The sequence below is a fragment of the Notolepis coatsorum genome (assembly GCF_963971535.1).
Source record: "Notolepis coatsorum genome assembly, chromosome: 17".
Classification (NCBI taxonomy): Eukaryota; Metazoa; Chordata; class Actinopteri; order Aulopiformes; family Paralepididae; genus Notolepis; species Notolepis coatsorum.
In genome coordinates, this window is record NC_140181.1 from 38,986,734 (window position 1) to 39,014,684 (window position 27,951).

At 46.1% G+C, this 27,951-nt stretch overlaps 1 protein-coding gene across 2 annotated transcripts in view; it reads right to left on the bottom strand.

The window, feature by feature from the left end:
- The window catches only part of arhgef10lb (Rho guanine nucleotide exchange factor (GEF) 10-like b), a 141,861-nt gene that overhangs the window by 48,991 nt on the left and 64,919 nt on the right, over positions 1–27,951 (bottom strand). For both annotated transcript variants that reach the window (XM_084332821.1, XM_084332822.1), the window contains one exon: positions 23,251–23,372. In XM_084332821.1, coding sequence (XP_084188947.1) covers positions 23,251–23,372 — 122 coding nt within the window. The remainder of the gene's footprint in view (positions 1–23,250; positions 23,373–27,951) is intronic.

Here is a 27,951-nt window from a genome sequence, read left to right on the forward strand (position 1 = left end):
ATCTGAAGCAGCACATCGTTTGAAAGCTAAAATGGCCGCCGTTTGATTGACACCCTGCTTGACATATTACATGCTTCCAATCTCGGGTTATAAAACCAAACAGCTAACGAGCGCAAGTTTAGAAAAAGTTACCACCTCCGGTTTCACCTCTCAATGACCGGACCAATCGCCACTGACATGAACATGATTAAAGGTTTGTGTAGCCAATGAAATTTTGAAATAAATTATATCGTACTTGAGTTGGTTTCTACCAGACAGGTTGGTTATTTTCTCAACGTAAAGCGAGAGAACATGATATGAGCCACCGTGCACCATTGTTAGTCCAAGCGTAACTGGTGTGTTACTGTTGTTTATCAGTGTTTTGGGGGTTTGTTTTGTTTGTTAGTTTGTTTTGGATGAGTTTTGAGCAAGGAAAAGTGTCAAGGAGCCACTGGACCTTGATCTCTGAGGATGAGAAAGTGGAACAGCGAACATTCTCTGATAGATACTGATTCGGCAGAGGAGTGCTTTCTTGAAGGAGAGGACATTAACTGGACATGTAACTATTTTATTATATATTACTGTATATATAAATACGTTTTAGTTTAGCTTTCATAATTATCAATAATGAATGGCACTGCATCGTTTGAGGGGGGGGGCAAGTGATTTTCAGTGGGGGAAGGGGAAGGGGTTTGTGTGTGTGTGTAGGGGGGGATAGGGGAGAGGGTTTGTGTGTGTGTGTGTGTGTGTGTGTGTGTGTGTGTGTGTGTGTGTGTGTGTGTGTGTGTGTGTGTGTGTGTGTGTGTGTGTGTGTGTGTGTGTGTGTGTGTGTGTGTGTGTGTGTGAAGGGATTTGTGGGGGAGAGGGGATTGTTTGTTTGCGAAAAGGGGTGTCTGTGTGGGGGGAAGGGGTATTTGATATATTTATGTATTGGTATATTCTTCTCAATGATGTGTTTTTCTACCCACACAGGTTTGTGGGTGGAGTAGACCTCTCAGACGCCCTCATGGGACACTATAAAGTCCTCCACAAGACCCGCAAGTGGTATAAGACTTTCTGGTGTAAGGACATGGAGCCGATGCACCAGAACGTGTTCAGAGAGACCATGGCGATTCAAGATTCAAGAGTTTTATTCATCACATACATACCAGGGCATACAGTGAAATGCGGTTGGCCATGCCTGCTTCGATTGTGCAATAAAACAATAGTAATAGTAATAATAATAAAAAGATACCTAGAATAGACATGGTAAAATAGACATGTTAATAAATCGCTTAAAAGGCACTGGATCCTATGTACAGTACATTCCTATACAATGTGCAGTTTTGCTTCTATGTCCCTATGCTATACTTGCTGTTACTAACTATCCTTTACAACAATCACAACAAGTTATTTTCTTAAAGTGTCCCTTTCCTTCCTAGTGTCATTTTCTTGTGTGTTTAAAGTGACCTGTGGTGCGTTTGTGTGTGTGCGAGTGCAGAATGTTGTGTTGTGTGTGTGTATGTGTGTGTTCATGTGTGCTTGTGTGTGGAGAGATCAGTGTTCATTGTTCTGATAGCCTGAGGGAAGAAGCTGAGCCTTAGTCTCTCTGTTCTTGTTGCTTGTATACGGAGGCGCTTGCCTGACCGCAGCAGCTTGAACTAGGGCTGGGCGATATGACGATATTATATAAATATCGGGTACAGTTCATTAACGATACACTTTTTTAACGTATCGTGGATATCGTGATGTTTTGCCCAAGAGGATTGTGTCGCGTCAATCTGGTCCACCCCGTTCAAACTTTTGAACAACGCCGCTCCCACACACACACACTACTGCATCAAAGTTAGTTAGTACTTATGATTAACAAAGGCATTCGTTTTGTGGCATCAACATTATATAGTTACACGTTATATAGTTACACATCAGCGTATTTACCCAAACATAGCAACGTCCGATGACGACATAGATAGCAAGCGTTACTGTTCATATCTCAGTCCGTGCCGAGTTGTGCGTGCCCATTCTGCGGTCTGTTAATAAAGTTTTCAATCGGACAGATGTATGGAAAGGCTTTTATTATAACATTTGTTGCAGTAAAATCATTATGCCTCGTTGTCATGCTGCGGTGCGCTAGTAATCACTCGTCGGCTGCGGTGAGCTGTTGTTGTTGTCGTTGAGCTGAGCTCTCGTTAAAATCAAGGAGGGCATTCAGGAAGTAAAAAAAGAATAGCGCTGCTTGCCGATTGGTGCTAAGAACAGCAGGGCGGGTACAAGCGAATGATTGAATGAATGAAAACGTTATTAACGATTGCAGAATGGGTACAATACAGTACAGCTCAATACAACAACAGTGGACTGACTGGAGGATGAAGACCAGAAAAAGACTTTCGGCTTTTTTACATAAGGGTCCTCCATTTTCAATTCATCAAAACATTTAGAGACATACAAATATACAGTAGTTTCATAAAAATGCTAAAATCCTATTGATTGATTTAAAACTTTATTAACATATTGCAGAATGGGTACAGTACAGCTCAATACATACAATTGTTAAGGGGATGCAGACCAGCGAAAGACTTTCGTCTTGTTTACATCAGGGTCCCCCATTTTCAATTCATCATATTTCATATCTAAATCATATAATATCTCATTGCTAAATATATGCAATATATAATCTAATAATCCAATAATCTAAATCTAATATATAATATAAAAATGCTAAATGCATGGGTATTTTATTTTGTCTTTAATGTTAGCTTGCAAACTCAAATACTGTCTTGGTAAGCCTCATAATGAATTGTTTGGGGAAAAAAAGAAAAACATTGTGATGCGTATCGTGTATCGCCGAAAGGTCAGAAAATATCGTGATATCATATTTAGGCCATATCGCCCAGCCCTAGCTTGAACAGGCTGTTTTTGGGGTGGTGAGGGTCCTTCATTATTCTACAGGCTCTGGATTTGCACCTCCTATTGTATAAGTCCTGCAGGGGTGGTAGTGCAATACCCGTAGTCCATTCTGATGAGCGCACCACTCTCTGTAGGGCCTTCCTATCCTGAGCCGTGCTGTTTCCAAACCAGGCAGTGATGTTCCCAGTCAGAATGCTCTCTACAGCCCCGGAATAGAAGGAGTGAAGTATCTTCCCTGATACTCTGAACTTCCTTAATTGTCTCAGGTGGTAGAGGCGCTGTTTCGCCTTTTTTTTTACCACAGTGTCTATGTGTGTTGTCCATGTCAGGTCCTCTGTGATGTGGACTCCCAGGTACTTAAAACTGCTCACCCTGTCTACGATAGCCCCATTTATCCACAGTGGCTTGTGTGTCCCCTGCTGTATTCTCCTAAAATCCATGATCAGCTCCTCTCACCAGTTGAGAGAGTGAACAGTTTCAAGTACCTCGGAGCCCACATATCCGAGGACTTGACATGGACCACACACATTGACAGTGTTGTGAAGAAGGCACGACAACGCCTCTACTTCCTCAGGCGCCTAAGGAAGTTCCAAGTCAGTCAGAAGATCCTTAGGAACTTCTACTCATGTACAATAGAGAGCATCCTGACCGGCAACATCACCTCCTGGTTTGGGAATAGCACTGCACAAGACCGTAGCAGACTACAAAGAGTGACACGCTCAGCCGAACGCACAATTAGAGGGGGGCTTCCCACCCTCCAGAACATTTACAACAAGCGGTGCAAGGGGAAGGCTAAGAGAATTATTAAGGACTCGAGCCACCCGAACAACTGCCTCTTTGAACTGCTGCCGTCAGGCAGGCGATACCGGAGTCTTATGGCGAGCACAGAAAGACTCAGAAGGAGCTTCTATCCCCAGGCCATCAGGCTGCTAAACGAACAATAATCGCTAAACGAACAATAATCACTATGCAACAACCATCAAATGCACACAGCACACACACCCACACGCACACACTCACTCAAACAACAACACACTGCAGCACCCACTCTCCACACTTTAGATCACACAAACACACTTACACTTTATATTTATTGATAAAGGATTTGCACTACAACTCGTACACCTACTGTGAATTGTACCTAAACTGCACCTCGTCCATTTATGCCTTGCACTATATAGTATTGTATATTAGTACACTGCACAGTATTGTATATTGTATGGTAACTACGTCTACGAACATTGTACATATGTCTAAACTGAACACTGTGACCTCTTTTTTTACTTCTAATTTTTACTATGTTTTTATTTCATACTTACCTTGTCATGCACAGTCTCTGGAGCGCAACAGTAAGAAGCATTTTGTACAAAAGTATTCTGTACTTCTGTATGACAACTATTAAAGAAACTTGAAACTTGAAACTTGAAAACTTGGTTTTACCAATGTTCAGGAGTAGGCTGTTATCCCGGCACCAGCATGCCAGTACATCAACCTCCCGGTAGGTCTTTTCGTCATTGTTAGAGATCAGCCCCATTGGAGCTGAACCTGGCCACACAGTCATGTGTGTACAGTGAGTACAGCAGAGGACTGAGAACACAGCCCTGGGGGGACCTGATGCTCAGGGAGATTGAGTTGGAGGTGTGTCCACCCACCCTGACCACCTGGGGCCTGTCGGTCAGAAAGTCCAGGATTCAGGCGCTCAGGGCGGTGTTCAGACCCAGATCAATCAGCTTGTCAACCAGTCTGGTGGGGACTATGGTGTTGAAAGCTGAACTATAATGAACAGAAATCTCACATATCCCCCCTTCTGACTGTCAAGGTGAGAAAGGGTGTTGTGCAGTACCTGGGAGACTGCGTCGTCAGTGGACCTGTTTGTCCTATATGCAAACTGCAATGGGTGCATGTTACTGGGGAGGGAGGCACAAATGTGATCCTTGACCAGCCTCTCAAAGCATTTCATGACCACAGAGGTGAGTGCCACCGGTCTGTAGTCATTTAGGCCTGCTGGGGAGGAGTTTTTTGGCACAGGGATTATAGTGGACACCTTGAAGCAGGCAGGGACCACGGACTCTGCCAAGGATAGGTTGAATATAGTGGTGAACACTGGAGCCAGCTGATTGGCACAGGACCTACTGTAAGTATTTTTTGCAGCTAACACTTCTTTGCGCAGCCTGTAAGCTGTTGCCTTGTACTGATTGCCATATTTCCTGATGCACGGCCCAAGTTATAAGCAGCGGTGCGAGCATTCAGGGCAACGCGGATTGAGTTATCGCCCACGGTTTCTGGTTCGGGAACACCCGAACCTTCTTCGGGGGATGATGCTGTTAGGCAACGTTGCTATGAAGCTAACAACCACATCCGTGTATTCACTGACGTCACTGGAACTCGACCGGAGCATGTCCCAGTCTACGTCATCCAGTGCGTCCTGTAACATGGCCTCTGACTGCTCAGACCACCTCTCGCGACACTACAGCCAGCAGAGGTGGGGTCTCTCTCCACAGCCAGAGAGACCATGGAGATAGCAGAGGTGGGGTCTCTTTCCACAGCCAGAGAGACCATGGAGATAGCAGAGGTGGGGTCTCTCTCCACAGCCAGAGAGACCATGGAGATAGCAGAGGTGGGGTCTCTTTCCACAGCCAGAGAGACCATGGAGCTAGCAGAGGTGGGGTCTCTCTCCACAGCCAGAGAGACCATGGAGATAGCAGAGGTGGGGTCTCTCTCCACAGCCAGAGAGACCATGGCGATAGCAGAGGTGGGGTCTCTCTCCACAGCCAGAGAGACCATGGAGATAGCAGAGGTGGGGTCTGTCTCCACAGGACCTCGTCCTGAGCACATCACAGGCCAGCAGGTTGTGCTCCTCCTGTGATGCGCCTTTGTACTTCGTACCAAACCGTGACTTACTGTACATGTTGCAAATATCATAAAAAATTAGGTACCACTGTGGCATCCCCTGTAAATAAGTTTGCTGTGTGAATAAAAACTGCGTTTTCTTTTTACCATAGAACTACCATAGTACTGACTCCTACTTGTCTCTTTCTCTCTCAGCCTTCCTACTGTCTCAGTAAAGAGCCATCTCTCCTGTGTCTCCCTCTGTCTCTCAGCCTTCCTACTGTCTCAGTAAAGAGCATTCTCTCCTGTGTCACCCCTCTGTGTCTCTCTCAGCCTTCCTACTGTCACTAAAGAACCTTCTATCCTGTGTCTCCCCTACCCTGTCTCTCTCTCAGCCTTCCTACTGTCTCACTAAAGAACCTTCTCTCCTGAGTCTCCCCTACCCGTCTCTCTCTCAGCCTTCCTACTGTCTCAGTAAAGAACCTTCTCCCCCTTGTCTCCCTCTAAGTCTTCAAACTGTCTCAGTAAAGAAGAAAAGGGGAATGGACTGAAGAAGATAAAGAACACAGTGTGGTTGTGTGTGGACTGTGGAGGGAACAGGAGTGGTCACCTCCATACATCACTCAGTAGTGATATACAGCGGCTATTAAGGGACGAACGCCGGCATCACTGGTTAATCTCCACACACTGTCCGTGGTGAAAGTGAAGCAAGAGGCTTTCAGCCTCTCAAAATCAACTGAGCCTAAGATTACTTTGAACACGGTCCAGCGCCAACACCCTCCACCCCCCAACCCATCTGCTTCATGGATTACCATCACCACTCAATGGCTTCTGCTATTCGCCAGCAATAAAGTGCTTACCCTTTGATGTGATGGCAGGAAGGAGAGTGTATGAGTGGATGGAGAAATGAGGCAGATTAAGGTCCTTTTTGAAAAAATAAAAAATAAAAAAGGAAGAGTGTGACATTGGTAACGGTGCAGTGGCACTAAGGGTTCTGCCTGCGTACTGTGGCCGCCTGGAGATGTAATGACTGGAGTTGGCCGGCGACAACCTTGTTCTCTAAGTAGAGTTTTACCAGTACCGACACTGGTATCAGACAGTCATCAGACCCAATCAGGGTTAAAGATCCCCTCCAGATGTATTCTAAACCCTTTTTAAACCCTTAAAAGCATCTATACACCTTTACCCTCGTAGACGATGATGATGGTGGTAAATGGACTGCATTTATATAGCGCTTTTTATCCAAATCGCTTTGCAACTTATGCCTCACTCACGCAACTTTGCAACACATTCACTCACACATTCACACACAAACGGTGGAGGAGACCATGCAAGGTGCCAACCTACTCATTGAGAGCAGTTAGGGGTTAAGTGTCTTGCTCAAGGACACTTTGACACGCTGCCAGGAAGAGCCGGAATTGAAACCTTTCCGATTACAAAGCGGCTGTTCTACCTCCTGAGCCACTGTCACCCACAACTTAATGATGATGATGATGATGATGATGATGATGATGATGATGATGATGATGATGATGATGATGATGATGATGATGATGATGATGATGATGATGATGATGATGATGATGATGATGATTGGAGGCTGGTTTGGCTTGTATGCAGCAGAGGTATCTGTATTGCTGTTCATTCAGAGCAACATGTTATAATAATAATACTAATAATACTAATAATACTAATAATACTAATAATACTACTATTAATAATAATAATAATAATAATAATAATAATAATAATAATAATAATAATAATAACTAGACAATTCCGCGCGGGGGAAATTGTGAAAGTGTGGGTGACGCCTGTGCACCGCCGGCCAACGGGGGAGAGGGTCTCTCGCGAGTCTCTATGACAAACGGTTCAAAGGATACAAAAAGGGGGCGCGGCCTAAGGATCGGGGGAGTGGTCAACATAGACCAATCAAAGAGGATATCCCTACTGAGTGCAATGACACAACCCGCAACACTATTACACTATTACACTATTACACAATATTACACTATTACACACTATTACACACTATTACACTATTACACACTATTACACACTATTACACACGATTACACTATTACACACTATTACACTATTACACACTATTACACTATTACACACTATTACACTATTACACACTATTACACTATTACACACTATTACACTATTACACACTATTACACATTATTACACTATTACACTATTACACACTATTACACACTATTACACTATTACACACTATTACACACTATTACACTATTACACACTATTACACACTATTACACTATTACACACTATTACACTATTACACTATTACACTATTACACACTATTACACACTATTACACTATTACACACTATTACACACTATTACACAATATTACACTATTACACACTATTACACTATTACACACTATTACACTATTACACACTATTACACTATTACACTATTACACACTATTACACTATTAGACACTATTACACTATTACACACTATTACACTATTACACTATTACACACTATTACACACTATTACACTATTACACTATTACACACTATTACACTATTACACACTATTACACTATTACACTATTACACACTATTACACTATTACGCACTATTACACTACTACACACTATTACACTATTACACTATTACACACTATTACACACTATTACACTATTACACTATTACACACTATTACACTATTACACACTATTACACTATTACACCGAGTACAATGGCACATTCCGCAAGTCTCTACGACAAACGGTTCAAGAGATACACTGAGGGGGTGTGGCCTAAGGGGGCGTGGTCTAAGGATCGGGGGAGTGGTCAACATCGACCAATGAAAGGTGGTCAACATCGACCAATGGCACAATCCCCAAGTCTCTACGACAAACGGTTCAAGAGATACACTGAGGGGGTGTGGCCTAAGGGGGCGTGGTCTAAGGATCGGGGGAGTGGTCAACATCGACCAATGAAAGGTGGTCAACAGGGGGAGTGGTCAACATCGACCAATGAAAGGTGGTCAACATCGACCAATGGCACAATCCGCAAGTCTCTACGACAAACGGTTCAAGAGATACACTGAGGGGGTGTGGCCTAAGGGGGCGTGGTCTAAGGATCGGGGGAGTGGTCAACATCGACCAATGAAAGGTGGTCAACATGGACCAATGAAAAATGAAAGAGGATATCCCTACTGAGTACAATGACACAACCCACAAGACAGAGGGCGCTGTCAGCAATTCAGTACTGCAACACAGTGATGGCCAATGATGGGTTAAGTGGATGATGTCATTGGCAGCTCAGCCACGAGCCACACAGCTGAACCAATCATGAGTGAGCCATGAGCCACACAGGTGAAGCAATCACTATGACTTGCATATTTTCTATCCAATGCATTTCTATGGAGGCAGATGCATGACTGCATTGTCACATTGATTAAAAGAAAACTATAAGAGATGAAGCGTTGTGACGCGCACATGAGCACTACAACGAGTAGGCGAAGGGTTGTGCGCGATATTGTGACATTCGTGCGATATTGTGGCACTCCTTCGGCGATCGGAACAGAAGGCTAAAAAATAGTGTGAAAAATGTGATTTCTAGAGGGCGATTGCATGGCGGTCAATGGGGAGGAGAACCTTCAAACAAATGGTCGTCAGTTGAGATAGAAATGTCCAATTCCATTTATTTTTCTTTTGTGAGCGGGTTGACAGCCGTGTCATCGTTTTGATGTGTTTGTTTAATTTCTACGTCCAAAATTGAGATCACACTCGCAATTCACCCAAGGTAGGGGGAAAAAGATTATTTCAGCTGCTACACTCTAAAATGCAATGCATTCCCAATGGGACCGAAATTTTACTGTTTAAAGTCGATTCGTAGCCAGACGGTGCGGTGAAACTTTTACGGGTTCGAAGACCGCAGTTGCCATAGGCAAGCCGCTCGTTTTTATACCTTTCACGTGTATGGTGCGCGAACGCTTACGTGTTGCAAAGTGTTCAAAGTGTTTGAAACTCTAAATTGCACTGTATTTCCGAAATTTTACCGTTTAAAGTCGATTCGTAGCCAGACGGTGCGGTGAAACTTTACGAGTTCGAATAGCACATCGAGTTGGAGCAAGCCGGTCGTTTTGATACCTTTCACGTGTATGGGGCGCGAACGCTCTGGCACGAGTGTGTTGGCAAAATCGGTGGAATAAAGAATAATAATAAAAAGAGTATGGATATGTATAGTGTGGGTGGCAACCTGGCTTCGCCAGGTCACCCACACTAATAATAATAATAATAACTAGACAATTCCGCGTGGGGGAAATTGTGAAAGTGTGGGTGACGCCTGTGCACCGCCGGCCAACGGGGGAGAGGGTCTCTCGCGAGTCTCTATGACAAACGGTTCAAAGGATACAAAAAGGGGGCGCGGCCTAAGGATCGGGGGAGTGGTCAACATAGACCATTTGAAGATGACTACAGATGTGATTTTATTAACTATAACACAAACTCCCTTTCGTGTTGTATTATTTAATACTCACCCTTTCTCATGGCACCATGTGTCCAAGAAGTGGCAGATCAAACTAAATGATCTATTACACACTATTACACTATTACACACTATTACACACTATTACACTATTACACTATTACACACTATTACACTATTACACACTATTACACACTATTACACTATTACACTATTACACTATTACACTATTACACACTATTACACTATTACACACTATTACACTATTACACTATTACACGCTATTACACAATATTACACTATTACACACTATTACACTATTACACACTATTACACTATTACACTATTACACACTATTACACTATTACACACTATTACACTATTACACTATTACACTATTACACGCTATTACACTATTACACAATATTACACTATTACACTATTACACTATTACACTATTACACACTATTACACTATTACACAATATTACACTATTACACACTATTACACTATTACACACTATTACACTATTACACTATTACACACTATTACACTATTACACTATTACACACTATTACACACTAGTACACTATTACACACTATTACACTATTACACTATTACACTATTACACTATTACACTATTACACACTATTACACTATTACACACTATTACACACTATTACACTATTACACTATTACACACTATTACACACTATTACACTATTACACACTATTACACTATTACACTATTACACACTATTACACTATTACACTATTACACACTATTACACTATTACACACTATTACACTATTACACACTATTACACTATTACACACTATTACACTATTACACACTATTACACTATTACACACTATCACACTATTACACTATTACACACTATTACACTATTAAACTATTACACTATTACACACTATTACACTATTACTCACTATTACACTATTACACAATATTACACTATTACACACTATTACACTATTACACAATTACACTATTACACACTATTACACACTATTACACTATTACACACTATTACACTATTACACCGAGTACAATGGCACAATCCGCAAGTCTCTACGACAAACGGTTCAAGAGATACACTGAGGGGGTGTGGCCTAAGGGGGCGTGGTCTAATGATCGGGGGAGTGGTCAACATCGACCAATGAAAGGTGGTCAACAGGGGGAGTGGTCAACATCGACCAATGAAAGGTGGTCAACATCGACCAATGGCACAATCCGCAAGTCTCTACGACAAACGGTTCAAGAGATACACTGAGGGGGTGTGGCCTAAGGGGGCGTGGTCTAAGGATCGGGGGAGTGGTCAACATCGACCAATGAAAGGTGGTCAACATGGACCAATGAAAAATGAAAGAGGATATCCCTACTGAGTACAATGACACAACCCACAAGACAGAGGGCGCTGTCAGCAATTCAGTACTGCAACACAGTGATGGCCAATGATGGGTTAAGTGGATGATGTCATTGGCAGCTCAGCCACGAGCCACACAGCTGAACCAATCATGAGTGAGCCATGAGCCACACAGGTGAAGCAATCACTATGACTTGCATATTTTCTATCCAATGCATTTCTATGGAGGCAGATGCATGACTGCATTGTCACATTGATTAAAAGAAAACTATAAGAGATGAAGCGTTGTGACGCGCACATGAGCACTACAACGAGTAGGCGAAGGGTTGTGCGCGATATTGTGACATTCGTGCGATATTGTGGCACTCCTTCGGCGATCGGAACAGAAGGCTAAAAAATAGTGTGAAAAATGTGATTTCTAGAGGGCGATTGCATGGCGGTCAATGGGGAGGAGAACCTTCAAACAAATGGTCGTCAGTTGAGATAGAAATGTCCAATTCCATTTATTTTTCTTTTGTGAGCGGGATGACAGCCGTGTCATCGTTTTGATGTGTTTGTTTTATTTCTACGTCCAAAATTGAGATCACACTCGCAATTCACCCAAGGTAGGGGGAAAAAGATTATTTCAGCTGCTACACTCTAAAATGCAATGCATTCCCAATGGGACCGAAATTTTACCGTTTAAAGTCGATTCGTAGCCAGACGGTGCGGTGAAACTTTTACGGGTTCGAAGACCGCAGTTGCCATAGGCAAGCCGCTCGTTTTGATACCTTTCACGTGTATGGTGCGCGAACGCTTACGTGTTGCAAAGTGTTTGAAACTCTAAATTGCACTGTATTTCCGAAATTTTACCGTTTAAAGTCGATTCGTAGCCAGACGGTGCGGTGAAACTTTACGAGTTCGAATAGCACATCGAGTTGGAGCAAGCCGGTCGTTTTGATACCTTTCACGTGTATGGGGCGCGAACGCTCTGGCACGAGTGTGTTGGCAAAATCGGTGGAATAAAGAATAATAATAAAAAGAGTATGGATATGTATAGTGTGGGTTTTACCGTTTAAAGTCGATTCGTAGCCAGACGGTGCGGTGAAACTTTTACGGGTTCGAAGACCGCAGTTGCCATAGGCAAGCCGCTCGTTTTGATACCTTTCACGTGTATGGTGCGCGAACGCTTACGTGTTGCAAAGTGTTTGAAACTCTAAATTGCACTGTATTTCCGAAATTTTACCGTTTAAAGTCGATTCGTAGCCAGACGGTGCGGTGAAACTTTACGAGTTCGAATAGCACATCGAGTTGGAGCAAGCCGGTCGTTTTGATACCTTTCACGTGTATGGGGCGCGAACGCTCTGGCACGAGTGTGTTGGCAAAATCGGTGGAATAAAGAATAATAATAAAAAGAGTATGGATATGTATAGTGTGGGTGGCAACCTGGCTTCGCCAGGTCACCCACACTAATAATAATAATAATTGTAACTGAGGGGTACAATTCCCTGACTGTATTACTAGATATGATACTTACTACCACTACCTTTGTACTTAATATTCGGCCACCCAGTACACGGCATAAATATATTATGATGAACACTGTCACGTAGATGAAACGGATCCAACACAAATGTACGAATTAGAAATAGGTCTTTATTTCTACACAGCGATGGTGTGTAGAGCAAGCACTTAATCAAATCAATCACATTTATGAATGGAATTAGTATGCACTTTTATGGCAAGAGTATTCGTCGGTATATCAATAGAGAATGTCCAATCTCTGAAGGCGCAGGTGGTACATATACGACCTGGAATAGTTTAAGGAATAACAGCAATGATACTTTAATGATTATATACTGGACACACTAGGGGGGGGTTAATCCGGTCGCTTGTAAGCCGACAGGAGTAGGAAGGGGGGGGGGGTAGAATCCGTCTGCCTCATCCGGCCAAGGGTATCCCAGGTGAACCCACTGTAGTGCCGTTCAATGCGCCGGCGATCCTTGGACCACAGATGAAAGCAGGTGGACTCTTTGTGGGCCGGCTTCCTCCGGTCCACGGAGGAGAGACGTGAAGCGACCTCGTCTTGCAGAGCGTCTCCTCACCTTGCGTCCTCTCCAGGGGGGGGGTTTCCAACACACGGCAGTGTCGGGGGTCTTTATCCATGGAATAATCAAAGTATACAAAGCATAATCCGTGCCTGGGAAGGCGGGCTGTCGTCGGTAGAATAATCCGGTATACAGGTCCACTCGCTCGTCGGCTCTGGGGCTCCTCGGGTGCAGCTTCACGTGGGGTCAACCACCCTGGATAAGCAGCCAGTTCTCTGCCCGAAACGATGGGGTACTGACTACGGTAGTATTCTCACCGCACGAAGCACTATATATTAACAGACTATTATTAGCTTAATAGACTACGTCCAACTCGACGATATAGTGCCAAATATGACTATTCAAATATTAATATACACGATGTCTCAATACCGATGGTAGGCGAACTTGGCCTTACTCCCACACGTGGCGTCGCGGGGAGGCTTTACGTCTGTGACTCTATTGGAGGGTAAGAAACTGGACTGAAAAGGAAGTCCTACTTTAGTAGCGCAGTATATATACGCACTACGAACAAATAGTCCCATTAGTGGTGCGGTAGTCAGATTCCTACGCGGAACTAGGACTTGTTCGTACATGTGGAGCGGTACGTTTGAACTGGGTCTGAGGGGTATGGCAGCCTGGCACCAAGGTCTCGACCAATAGTAGAATGGAGACTATTATGGGATGTTCAGTAGGCTAGAATGGATATTCAATGCATATTGTACAAGGAATATACAAGGGATATCAGGGAATATTAGAGAATATACAAATACAATTAAATATATATATATAAATAAATATATATATTCGGTTTAATCTGGCCCTTCACAACAGCCACCCCCTGATTGGTCCCAGACCTAATCAGTTAAACAGAGACAGATTAATCGCGTTGTCTGCTGTAGGGGTCAGTCAACTTCACAAAGTCATAGGGTTATAGGGTCATGGTCATCATCGATTGTGTCTGGGAGTCGAGGCAGTTCTATGAGCCTCGCCACGGGACGGGTGTAAGTGCGACCCTGGATGAGCACTTCAGCTGCTCGGACCTTGCCGTCGGCACCGGTGATCACTTTGCTTACGCGGCCGGCCGGCCACATAGCTCTGGGCAGTGATTGATCAATAATCATGACGACTGTTCCTTCTGTCAAATTGTCTCTCTGGGCTCGCTGCAGTAGAAGCAATTCTGCTTCCTCGTAGTTAGCTGCTGACATATCAGCGGGGGACTTGCACTCCGGGTGGTACCGCAGGAATGTTCTTTGTTGTGCACTCTCTATGGACGTGCAATCGTCTATGTTAGGGTCGGTGGAGGCTACGGTGCTCAATCCACAGAACACAGACTTCTTATTTTCCACCTCCTCTGGACTTGCTTCCCTCGGGATAGGCATGGGCCACTGTCCTTCCGGGAGTCTTAGGAATGCGGGGCCGTCACTGTAGACATTGCGACGGGTGAGGTCATCCAGGGGCATCCCCCGGGTGATGACGTCAGCTGGGTTCTGTTTTGTATCAACGTAGCGCCACTCTGTTTCTCCGGTTAACTCTTCGGTTAAGTCTTGAATCTCGGTGACTCTGACTCCCACGAAGACTTTGTACTTGCATGAGTCCGATTTGATCCAGGCGAGTACCGTCGTGGAATCTGACCACAGGATTGTTCTAGACACCGGTATGGTGAGCTCACGTTGGATGAGCGTGGCTAGGTGCGCTCCGGCTAGGGCTGCGCAGAGCTCTAGACGTGGGATAGATTGTTGCTTGCGTGGGGCTATTCTCGAGCGGGCGAGGACAAATGCTGTGTAGATCTCTCCCCCCTTCTCTTGGGCCCGCAAGTAGGCTACTGATCCGTATGCGACCTCTGAGGCGTCACTGAAGACGTGTAAGTCCATTTTACATGTCTCTGGCCTCACCGTGGGTGGGAAGTAGCTTCGGCGCATATTAACGCCTGGGAGTGAGTGGAGCTCCATCTCCCACTCTCTCCAGGTGGATGCAAGGTGTGCGGGAATGGGGTCGTCCCAGCCCTGGTCCTTGTCCCACAATGCTCGTACAATCATTTTTGCCCTGGTGGTGTACGGTAGAATACATCCTAGCGGGTCATATTGTCGGGCGAGTGTTGTGTACACACTCCGTCTGGTGGTCGGCGCCGCCGCCGGCCTTCCCTGCTCCGTAGTCAGGGGCTTGTGTCTGTAGTGAAGCGAATCTGTTTTGAATCGCCACACCAATCCCAGGGTCATCTCCTGGGCTTCTCCCGGGATTGTAGCCATCCAGGTCTCGCTGCTGGCTGCCTTGTCCTCGGAGGAGAGGCTGCGCAGTACTTGCGGATCGCTGCTGGCCCACTGCCTGAGATCAAAGCCGCCTTTGATCAATGAGGCGCGGAGTTTAATCAGGAGAGCCTCGGCTTCTTCCTGGGTTGAAAGGCTTTGTAGACAGTTGTCTACGTAGAAGCTGTTCTTTACGCTGTGTCGGACCTCTTCGTCCGCTGCTGGGTCCTCTGCTACATGTTTCTGTAGTGCAAATGTAGCACAGCAGGGGCTGCACGTCGTTCCGAAGGGGAGGACTTCCCATTGGTAGATGGCTGGGTGCTCATCTCCTGGCTTCTCTCTCCATAGGAACCGTAACAGGGGCTTGTCCGCCTCTACTAATCTCACCTGCAGGAACATTCCTTTAATGTCCCCGCTGATGGCCACCTTTTCCTGGCGGAAGCGGAGTAGAACGCAGAGTAGGGAGGGGCCGAGTGTGGGACCGGGCAGTAACTCTTTATTCAGATTTTGGGATCCGATCTGGTAGCTGCAGTTAAATACTATGCGGTCTTTACCGTTGTGATGGACCTTGTGGTGAGGCACGTACCACGATTCAGTGGTCTGGTCAGCCTCTTTAATGTCCATCTTTGTGACGTGTCCCGCTGTGATGAGCTTCTCAATCTCAGCGCGGTATACACTCTCTTGGGCGGGGTTCTTGGCTAAGCGCCGCTCCGTGTTCAGCAGGTACCATTCTGTGGCGTCTGTCTTGGCGTGGAAAGTAGGCATTCCTTCTCGCCGCAGGAGTGGCGTGACGTATCTCAACACGCCGTTGACCGGGACTCTCTTGGTCCCTGTCTCGAGGAGGTGAATGGCGTAAATGTCATCTTTAGAGCGAATGTCTTTCTTTCCGTTCTTAAAGGGCATTTGTTCCATGGTCCATAGCCGCTCTACGTGTTGCAGGAGTGCGGTTTCTCCCTCTGTGACTCGGGAGTGGAGACATCTAGTGGCTGTACTTCGGTTGAGAGATTTGGCGAGCGGGCCTTGGAGAGTCCATCCCAAACGGGTCTCGACTGCTGCAGGACAGCCTCGGGGTCCGGTATGAACCCGGTCTATCGGGACAATGAGGTCTGCATGGTCGGAGCCTATCAACAGGGTCGGCATAGCATTGTCTATGAGCGGGATCGGTAACTTGCGCAGATGTGCATATTTCTCCATCAGCTTGGCGACGGGGTATGTGTACCGCGACAGTCCTATTTCTTGGCTGGTGAAAGCGTCTGTAATCTGGTACCGTCGCTCAGGCTGGCCGCTTGCTGCGATAGAGAATGAGACATTCTCGCCCTTTATCGTCTTCAAATCTCGTCTTATTGTCCGAATTGTCATTTGGGTTTCGCTTCCCCGCAGCCCTAGCTGGGCCGCAGCGGAGGCGAGCAGAAGGGTCTTCTCTGACCCGTCATCGAGGACGGCGTAAGTGTCCAGGACTTTATTCTGGTAGCTTAGTGTCACACGCACTACTTTTAGGAGTACTCGGGCTCCACTGCTGCTGGCGGGATCGATGTACATGACGCTCGCTTTGCGGCTGGATGGTGCGGGTGAAGGGCGCCGTCTGTTACTGTCGTGAAGTATGTCCAGATGGGCTCCATCGCACTTGGTGCACCTTTCCTTTAAGCGGCATTCGGCTGCCATGTGTGAGCGCGCACAGCGAAAACAGCGCTTGTTGGACTTTATCCATTGACTTGCTTCCTCCGCGTTCAGCTTGGGGAAGGAGTCACATTGCGCTAGCCAGTGTTCTTTCTCACAGTAGGGGCACACTATCTTCCACTTCTCCGTTCTGGAGGGGGTACTGTGGCTCCTGCTGCTCGGTACTGACTCCGATTGGTGCATCACAGTCACCGATCTTCTTCCATCATTTAGTCGTCTGGTTCCTTCTCTGGAGCCAGGGGTGCTCCGTCCGAATGTATCTAGCCGTAGGCTGCTGACTTCTCTCGCCAGGAAGTCTGCTAGATCGAGGAGGTTCGGTTCGGGGCCATTCGGGTCTCGGTGGTCTCTCTGTCGCCTAAAACGCTCCTGTCGAGCGGGCGGCAGCTTCTCCAAGATCCTTTCCACATTTGAGTTGGCGTAAAGTTCATGCCTCCCCTTCTCTCTCTGCGCTCCCAACATCCCTACCAGGGACTGCACTCTGATGGACAGGTCGTCCAGTGCTCGATTGTCTATTGCTGGGGGTAAGCGGTCGATGTGTCGGATCTCCTGGATCACGTAATCCCATATGCGCCCATACCTCTGGTCCAATGCTACCAGCGCTGCTGTGTATGGGGTGGTGGAAGTCGCGTAGGCGAGCGCTATATTATGTGCGCGGGGTACCTTTAAGTGCTTCAGTAGGATGGCGTATTTGTGGCGTTCATCCAATACATCCACCAACATGGTCTCCAGACACATGCGGAGTTCTGTATACTGGGCCCGGTTCTCTTGGGTGAAGTCGGGTACCATAGGCGTGCCAATGTATGACGCTGACTGTGGATACATCTGCGAGCGTTGGGGGAGAGGCCTCCTAGGCGAGTCTCCTCCCGCTCCTTGATATGGGCTGGTACCGGCAGTGTACCATGGCCCGCTTGTCCAGGTGCTGTTCCTTGGTGCGGGTCGTGCGTCGTGCTCACCCGTGTATAGAGTCGGGGGTCTGTAGCGCAGCTCCGCGGGAGTATAGCCTGGGCTGTACCGGACCTCCTGGTCCGGTAGAGTACTGTGCTGTCGTCGGGCGTGGTTCTCCTCCTCTTCCTCTTCGTCTTCAGTTAGGTCATCCAGTGCTTGTAGTCTCTGGTTTAGCCTCTCCACAGGATATGCTGCTCCTTCCCGGTTGCTAGGTCTCGCTTGGACCGGTGGGGGGAGGTGGTCTGTGGGGGGTATAGACCTCGTCTGTTGGTCAAGTTCAGGGTTGTTTACTCGGCTAGGGGATGCCGCCCTGGAGGTGTGTCTAGACGAGTTCCTGGAGCCTCTGGCGGAGGGAGAGGGTGTTGTCCGTCTGATCAGCTGTTCTATTAGTTGCGCTTGCTGTCTGTCGCGCTCTGCGTCCCGTAGAGCACCAGCAGCTTCTCGCTGGCTGTCTGCTCGGTCTCGGGCCACATTCTCTTCTCTCTGAATGCGTCTTATTTCTAGACGTATATGCTCTTCTTCGCTCCGCTGCTGGATCTGCAGTCGGTCGCGTTCAGCAGCGGCGTTCAGGCTGATGAGGAAGGCCTGCTGTAGGGTCCTCTCTGCCTCGCTGGGAGAAGGCGGTTGTATAGGGGAGCCTTCCCTCGGGGTACTCCTTGCGGAGCCTTGGAGCTCTATCTCCACGGTGCTCTCCCCGTCTTCTTCCGTGCCGAGTTCTGTCTCGGTAGCGTTGTATTCCTCCCGGGACTCATCGGGGACTACTTCTTCAGTACTGGCGGGGTATGAAGTCATGTCTGGTTCCCACTGGTCCCCACCGTGAACTTGGTCAGTTACATTAGAGCCCGTAGGGGCCTCTATGGTCGGGGTAGTCTGGGCGTTGGGGTTAGACATACTTTTACTTTCTAGTTTTACCGCGTTTACTGTTAGTAGAAGACTAGGTTGTTGACTGACAGCGTAAGCCTCTAAGTACTGAGGGAGCCGTCGTTCGCGCTGCGGGCGTTGGTTAGGAGGATCGTTTCGTGGAGTGTTCATCATAGGCCATTTCAATATTAATAACACTATATTAATATTACACTAATTACCATCCGGCTCGAAGGACCAATTTTAACTGAGGGGTACAATTCCCTGACTGTATTACTAGATATGATACTTACTACCACTACCTTTGTACTTAATATTCGGCCACCCAGTACACGGCATAAATATATTATGATGAACACTGTCACGTAGATGAAACGGATCCAACACAAATGTACGAATTAGAAATAGGTCTTTATTTCTACACAGCGATGGTGTGTAGAGCAAGCACTTAATCAAATCAATCACATTTATGAATGGAATTAGTATGCACTTTTATGGCAAGAGTATTCGTCGGTATATCAATAGAGAATGTCCAATCTCTGAAGGCGCAGGTGGTACATATACGACCTGGAATAGTTTAAGGAATAACAGCAATGATACTTTAATGATTATATACTGGACACACTAGGGGGGGGTTAATCCGGTCGCTTGTAAGCCGACAGGAGTAGGAAGGGGGGGGGGGGGTAGAATCCGTCTGCCTCATCCGGCCAAGGGTATCCCAGGTGAACCCACTGTAGTGCCGTTCAATGCGCCGGCGATCCTTGGACCACAGATGAAAGCAGGTGGACTCTTTGTGGGCCGGCTTCCTCCGGTCCACGGAGGAAAGACGTGAAGCGACCTCGTCTTGCAGAGCGTCTCCTCACCTTGCGTCCTCTCCAGGGGGGGGGTTTCCAACACACGGCAGTGTCGGGGGTCTTTATCCATGGAATAATCAAAGTATACAAAGCATAATCCGTGCCTGGGAAGGTGGGCTGTCGTCGGTAGAATAATCCGGTATACAGGTCCACTCGCTCGTCGGCTCTGGGGCTCCTCGGGTGCAGCTTCACGTGGGGTCAACCACCCTGGATAAGCAGCCAGTTCTCTGCCCGAAACGATGGGGTACTGACTACGGTAGTATTCTCACCGCACGAAGCACTATATATTAACAGACTATTATTAGCTTAATAGACTACGTCCAACTCGACGATATAGTGCCAAATATGACTATTCAAATATTAATATACACGATGTCTCAATACCGATGGTAGGCGAACTTGGCCTTACTCCCACACGTGGCGTCGCGGGGAGGCTTTACGTCTGTGACTCTATTGGAGGGTAAGAAACTGGACTGAAAAGGAAGTCCTACTTTAGTAGCGCAGTATATATACGCACTACGAACAAATAGTCCCATTAGTGGTGCGGTAGTCAGATTCCTACGCGGAACTAGGACTTGTTCGTACATGTGGAGCGGTACGTTTGAACTGGGTCTGAGGGGTATGGCAGCCTGGCACCAAGGTCTCGACCAATAGTAGAATGGAGACTATTATGGGATGTTCAGTAGGCTAGAATGGATATTCAATGCATATTGTACAAGGAATATACAAGGGATATCAGGGAATATTAGAGAATATACAAATACAATTAAATATATATATATAAATAAATATATATATTCGGTTTAATCTGGCCCTTCACAACAATAATAATAATAATAATAGCTTGGATTTATATATAGCACCTTTCATGAAACCCAAGGACGCTTTACAAAGCAACAAAAAGAGAAATAAAACATAAGCAGAATAAATAATAATAACAATGAAGGACAGGGAGCAGGTTGGCACCTGATGAGCAGGTTGGCACCTGATGAGCAGGTTGGCACCTTGCATGGTTGCCTCCGCCGTCAGTGTGTGAATGTGTGAGTAAAATGTGAGGAACAAATTGTAAATCGCTTTGGATAAAAGCGCTATATAAATGCAGCCATTTACCATTTATTGTTTGATGTACATACAGGTACATACAGGTCCTAATGTACCAGTGATACATATAGTCTACTGTCTATTGTTTGATGTACATAGTTATCTGATAGATAACCTATTACATATTAATATGATATTGTAAGGAAGGGGCAGGACCAGATAAGATTTGCTTCTTTCTGTCCCTTCTCGAATAAAACCATTTGTCTTGAGCTATGCTGATTATTGCTTCTATGTCTAGGAAGATATATTTTATTTTATTTGTATTTAATTTATTTATTTATCAAATCAAAAGGTAGTCCTAATGTACCAGTGATATGTATAGTATACTGTCTATTGTTTGATGTACATACAGGTAGTCCTAATGTATAATACTATAATACTAAAGGTATACTGGCCCTGTGTATGCCATGCTGCTAATACATAGCTGAAGGGTGTCCTGCAATGCCCTGTGAGGTCCTATTGTCCCTCTACTACTACTAACAATATACAAGAAATACAAAAAAAAACAGTAATATACAATGGAACTAAATTAATTTAATTGTCTGCATTGCTTTTACCCTTTTTCTAATTCTCTGCATTGCTTTTATTCCGTCTATTTTTTGCTAATTTTGTGTTTATTTTACTGCTGTGAAGCACCTTGGGCTGCAATTCTTGTATGAAAGGTGCTATACAAATACAGTGTATTATTAGTGTGGGTGAGCTGGCCACGGCGCTACTCTTCCCAGAGTGTAAGGTGTCAAACCGGCCGGCCTGCTCCAACTCACGTTGCTATTACTTTGTGGATAAAGATAATCCATCAAAACGATGTCACGATTGTCCACTCACTCGTCAACATCTTTATGAGCTTAAGTGCCGCCCCTTTTTTGCACCTAAGCTCCTACTCATAACGAGCAGCGCAACAGAATATCCACACACTCAGGCCCGGCAGCTGCCAATTGCACTGTCGTCCTAATTCTGGAAGAAAAATAGCAACTTTTTCCTGAAAATAATAATCTACTGCATTGCACCCCCCAAGCGCCTCAGAGAGTCAGTGTGCCACGACGAACCCTTCCTCTGCTTCTTCATCCTCAGCTACGGTACGCTGGTGGTGTTGAGGACATTAGCATACAGTACAGAGGAAGAGCTTCACATCAAAAAGTAAAGCATGGGTTTAGTGTTTTTTCTACCACAGCTTTATAGGCTCTCAAGTGTTGTCATTTGTGTTGTTATTTATACTGTATGTTTTGCTAACTAGCCTCATTTTAAAGGAACATAAATGTGCACAGCAAACGGGTTAGGAGATGCGTTAATTTGATTTGAAAATGTTGGCCTGACGGTGGCGCTGGAGGAAAGGTCATGGGGTCAGCAAAAGCAACACGCACACACACACACACACACACACACACCCACACAATAATATTAACTGTCCCTGTGGGGCCAATTGTAGAAATACATGGTTACTGACCAATGCAATTGCCGGGTGCATTCCAGTTCATCCATATGCATCTGAACTTCACACCAACACAAATAACCTCCACTTACAAGGTGGAATTCATACATTGTGTTGTATAATTCAGCAATTCAGCAGTTCAGCTGTTCAACACCTTGTCTCTCAAGGTGCCTTTCCACTGACTCCAGACAAGTCTAGCAGTGCGGCTGCATTCAATTCATTTCCAGTGTAGAGGAGTGTACGCAGCCACGAGGTACGCACAAGGTACTGCATGCGCTCCGGTGGAAAGGCCCACGTCAGACAGAGACAGCTCTCACCTCTGGCCCACGTCAGACAGAGACAGCTCTCACCTCTGGCCCACGTCAGACAGAGACAGCTCTCACCTCTGGCCCACGTCAGACAGAGACAGCTCTCACCTCTGGCCCACGTCAGACAGAGACAGCTCTCACCTCTGGCCCACGTCAGACAGAGACAGCTCTCACCTCTGGCCCACGTCAGACAGACTCTCACCTTGGGCGCTGGTGTTCTGTTGGAGGGCACGGCCAGTCGGCATGCGAGCAGCGGGCACCAGAACGGAGCTTTGGTCTTGCCGTCATCCTCGGCGCAGTCCCAGCCTGGCATGTTCTCCTCTCCTGTGGTAGAGCAGAGTCTCAGTTAGTTACACACAGACACACACACAGACACACACACACACACACAGTAGAACCTGTACACGTACAGTATGACCCGGGGTGACAATGGCTCAGGAGGTAGAGTGGACATCTGGTCATCTGAAGGTTCCTGGTTCGATCTCGGCTCCTCCCAACTGCATGTCCAAGTCTCCTTGAGCGAGACACTTAACCCCTAACTGTGTATGTGTGCGTGTGTGTGTGTGAATTAATGGGTGAATGTGAGGTATAAGTTGTAAAGCATTTTGAGTGGCTTTACTAGATAAGATAAGATAAGATATTTATTTATTGACCCCCTTGGAGAAGAAGAATAAATATAGGCAATTAAAATGTTTTAATCTGAATATAAAATATTAATAAAAGTTGAGAAAAAGGTGCAGATGAGGGTCTTTATACCCTATCGGTCATAAAACACACTGCACTAGAGTCTGTGCAGGGTTTAGTAGTTATGAGTCAGACAGTTCTCAAGTTCTGCCAACATTAGTTCTCCAGCTGCTGGCAGCTGGTATTAAAGCGGTATATAGATGCAGTCCATTTACTATAACCTCTTCCTGGCATGCAGTAAATGGTTACTTAAGACACTTCCCTCCACGGCTGCAACCGTACTGTGGACCAGTGGTTCCTGAACGTGGGGTCCGGGGACCTGTAGGGGATCCTTGAGGGAGTTCCTGGGGGTCCCCAGAAAAATGGGTGATACAGTAATTTCACTGTTTCATTCACTAGAAGTTAGGACTGGGCAATTCATAGAATTACATTTTCAATTTGATTTGAATTAAGATCAAAACTATTATTGTGCCGCATGCCGCCTTGCGCATATTGTCTTGTGTTGTAAATGCAGCGTACGCTTCCTTCACAGCGTTGCGTTCCGCGTCTCCCACCCTCAAGCCCAAACAGTAGTTTCAGCTCATGTTGAGAGGGAGGAGGGAGCCACGACACATTTCTCCAGGTATTTTGAAACATCTTTGGTAACTTGTAGAAGATGACAGAAAGGCAGCCTTTGTTTGAGAAGAGGTTTCTCTCCTCTGTCATCTCCCCAATCTACAGTATATGGAATTCTGGACATAATCATATCTAACAACCAAAACATTATCAGACGGGGGTCCCTGAGGAAAGGTCTTATCAAACGGGGCTCCGCAGCCTAATGTGTATCAATTTGGGGTACTTGACTTGAAAAAGGTTGAAAACCATTGCAGAATGAAATGTGCTATTACATTGTTTGTGTGGGCAAAGCTGAATTAAGGGCTCGCCTCATATTTATGACCGCACACGTCTTTTTTCAATGTATTCCAATGGGGAGGGGCCGTACGCGGCCGTATGCGGCCGCCTATAAGAAGTGCGCTGCAGTCGGCTTCTTTTTTCAGCGCCTTTCAGCTTTATTGTGCGGCCGCACCAGCGTTTAAAGTTTAAACTTGCTGAACTTTTTTTCTCACCGCATGCGCCCGCCCCAGTACTACCGGGCGCACTGCCAACGTTTTTCAGGTGAAAATGTGAGATAGGTGGACCCGGGCCCTAAATTAGTAAAAAAGAACCATTTCCTTTATTCTAACCCACTGGAAGAAACTGCAATGTGGCTCAAATGACTGAAATGTCATCAGACAGAATCTAGAGGGAGAAAACAACTACCGGTAGTAGTCTGAGGCCATCTTTAGAAACCCTGGACAAATGAACCATACTTTATAAAAGGCATAGAATCATACAGGCCAACCATTCACTGGACAATAGACCTGGGGAGTGAGGTTTTACTGTGTTCTATATACCTGGGGAGTAAGGTTCCAGTGTGATCTATAGAACTGGACCCTCATTTATCAATGCTGCGTCCCCTGTGTTCACCGCCATATTTAATCAATCCCTGGCGGAGTCAGTGGTCCCTGCCTGCTTCAAGATGTCTACCATCATCCCTGTACCGAAGAAACCCTCCCCAACATGTCTCAATGACTACAGACCGGTGGCACTCACCTCTGTGGCCATGAAATGTTTCGAGAGGCTGGTCAAGGATCACATTTGTGCCTCCCTCCCCAGTGATATGGACCCTATGCAATTTGCATACAGGACAAACAGGTCCACTGACGACGCAGTCTCCCAAGTACTGCACAGCACCCTCTCTCACCTTGACTGCCAGAAGGGGGGCTATGTGAGACTGTTGTTCATTGACTACAGCTCAGCGTTCAACACCATAGTCCCCACCAGACTGGTGGACAAGCTGATCGAGCTGGGTCTGAGCTCCGCTCTGAGCGCCTGGGTACTGGAATTTCTGAGTGAAAGACCCCAGGCGGTCAGGGTGGGGGGTCAGACCTCCAACACCATCACCCTGAGCATCGGGTCCCCCCAGGGCTGTGTTCTGAGCCCCCTGCTGTACTCACTCTACACACACGATTGTGTGGCCAAGTTCAGCTCCAACTCCATAGTAAAGTTTGCAGACGACACGGTGGTGGTGGGGCTGATCTCGGACAACGACGAAAAGGCCTACCGGGAGGAGGTTGAGGTACTGGAACGCTGGTGCCAGGACAACAGCCTGCTCCTGAACATTGGTAAAACCAAGGAGCTGATCGTGGATTATAGGAGAGGACAGCAGGAGACACACACACCACTGAGGATAAACGGGGCTACCGTGGACAGGGTGAGCAGCTTTAAGTACCTGGGGGTCCACATCTCAGAGGATCTGACATGGTCAACACACATAGACTCAGTTGTAAAAAAGGTGAAGCAGCGCCTCTACCACCTGAAACAGTTAAAGAAGTTCAGAGTATCTGGGAAGATACTCCAGTCCTTCTACTCCGGAGCTGTAGAGAGCATCTTGACTGGAAACATCACTGCCTGGTATGGAAACAGCACGGCACAGGACAAGAAGGCCCTACAGAGAGTGGTGCGCTCAGCCGAGCGTACCACGGGTATTGAACTACCTCCCCTGCAGGTTCTATACAACAAGAGGTGCAAATCCAGAGCCTGCAGAATAATGAAAGACCCTCACCACCCCAACAACAGCCTGTTCCAGCTGCTGAGGTCAGGTAGACGCCTGCGAACCCCAGCTACTAGGACAGAGAGGCTTCGGCTCAGCTTCTTCCCCCAGGCCATCAGAGCCTTGAACACTGAACACTGAGTGCCACAGAACACTGAACTCTCCACACACAAGCACACACACGACACGCTCGCACACTAGCAGCCACTTTAACATGAGCAAGCACACACTCATGCTGCACACGCCCACACTTATGGCCACAAAGGAAAGGTCACTTTAAAAATAGGATAGCAACAGTAACAGTGTATTGCACTACCAAAGGACCTAGCATGTCCTCCATGCTCTGTAAATAACTTATGTACAAATACCGATATGCCCTACTATGTTACCTGTTTATTGCACAATGTTGTTTTATTGGATTCTATTATATGTTGTACTACTGTATTGCACATCGTTGCGGGCAAGACCACCCGCATTTCATTGTATACTTGTATGCCGTGACAAATAAAACTCTTGACTTGACTTGACTTGATTCTTGGACCGTCCCTAAATCTGTTTTGTACCATCCCACGCACCTTACCCTTTTTTGGTGTCCATTTTCTTTTATAAAGCAACAATGTGTAATTTTTCTATTTATTAATTAAGTTCTGGAGCATTTACAGAACAAACTGAGACCACCGGTGCTTCAACACACCACTCACTTTCACTGCTATAGTCTTACTGTAGCTTGGTCAGCCTTCTGCTCTAGTCTCAAATGTTCTGGTGAGACCAGCTTGGTCAGCCTTCTGGTATAGAATGAAATGTTCTGGTGCGACCAGCTTGGTCAGTTGGTATGGCCTCAAATGTATATCATGGTATATTTAAAACTTTGGATGGTAACAGTATACGTATATCACGGTAAATTCGTTTTTCTTATAATAATAAAACATGCTTTAGGAGCAGTACAAGACTGAGTTTTTTTCTCTTTTACTTGGAACGTGGTTCCAAGTGGTCATAATGTCGTGTGAAAATATTTCCCTCTTATTTTTATTTGGTTACCAAGTAACATACTGTACGTCCACGGACAGTTTTTGATTTATAGTCTGATTTGTGTTATGCCATGCCCATTTTCTTTGCATTTGTAGCACCCCTTACTGGTCGATTTGAATGAAACTTTCAGGGTATGTTGCAGGTATTCATATAGACCACTACACTTCCGCGTTTCATTGAAATCGGGGAGGAGATAGCGGGGGAGCAAATGAATGAATGTGGATGAGAGCCGTGATGTAAGTGGTTGCAGCTACGACTTGTATGCGCCTGAATCTCCTGAACACGGCGCGACCCATTCCTAATCGATCAGAACTAAATCGGCAGAGAAAAAGCCCATTTTTAAGCACCTATTCCCCATGCACATGCGCAGATTGTCAACGGAGTCTGGACGACGCGAGATGACGCACGAATGAATGTGGATTGTTCCATCAGAGGGGGGAGCTTCGGTGGCCAGTGTCCTTTCAGCCGAACAGGATAATGAAACAATGATCCCACTAAATGGCCAGACGCGTCTTATGGCGACATCTACAATTACCTCATTGAGTCTCCAGGTAGACT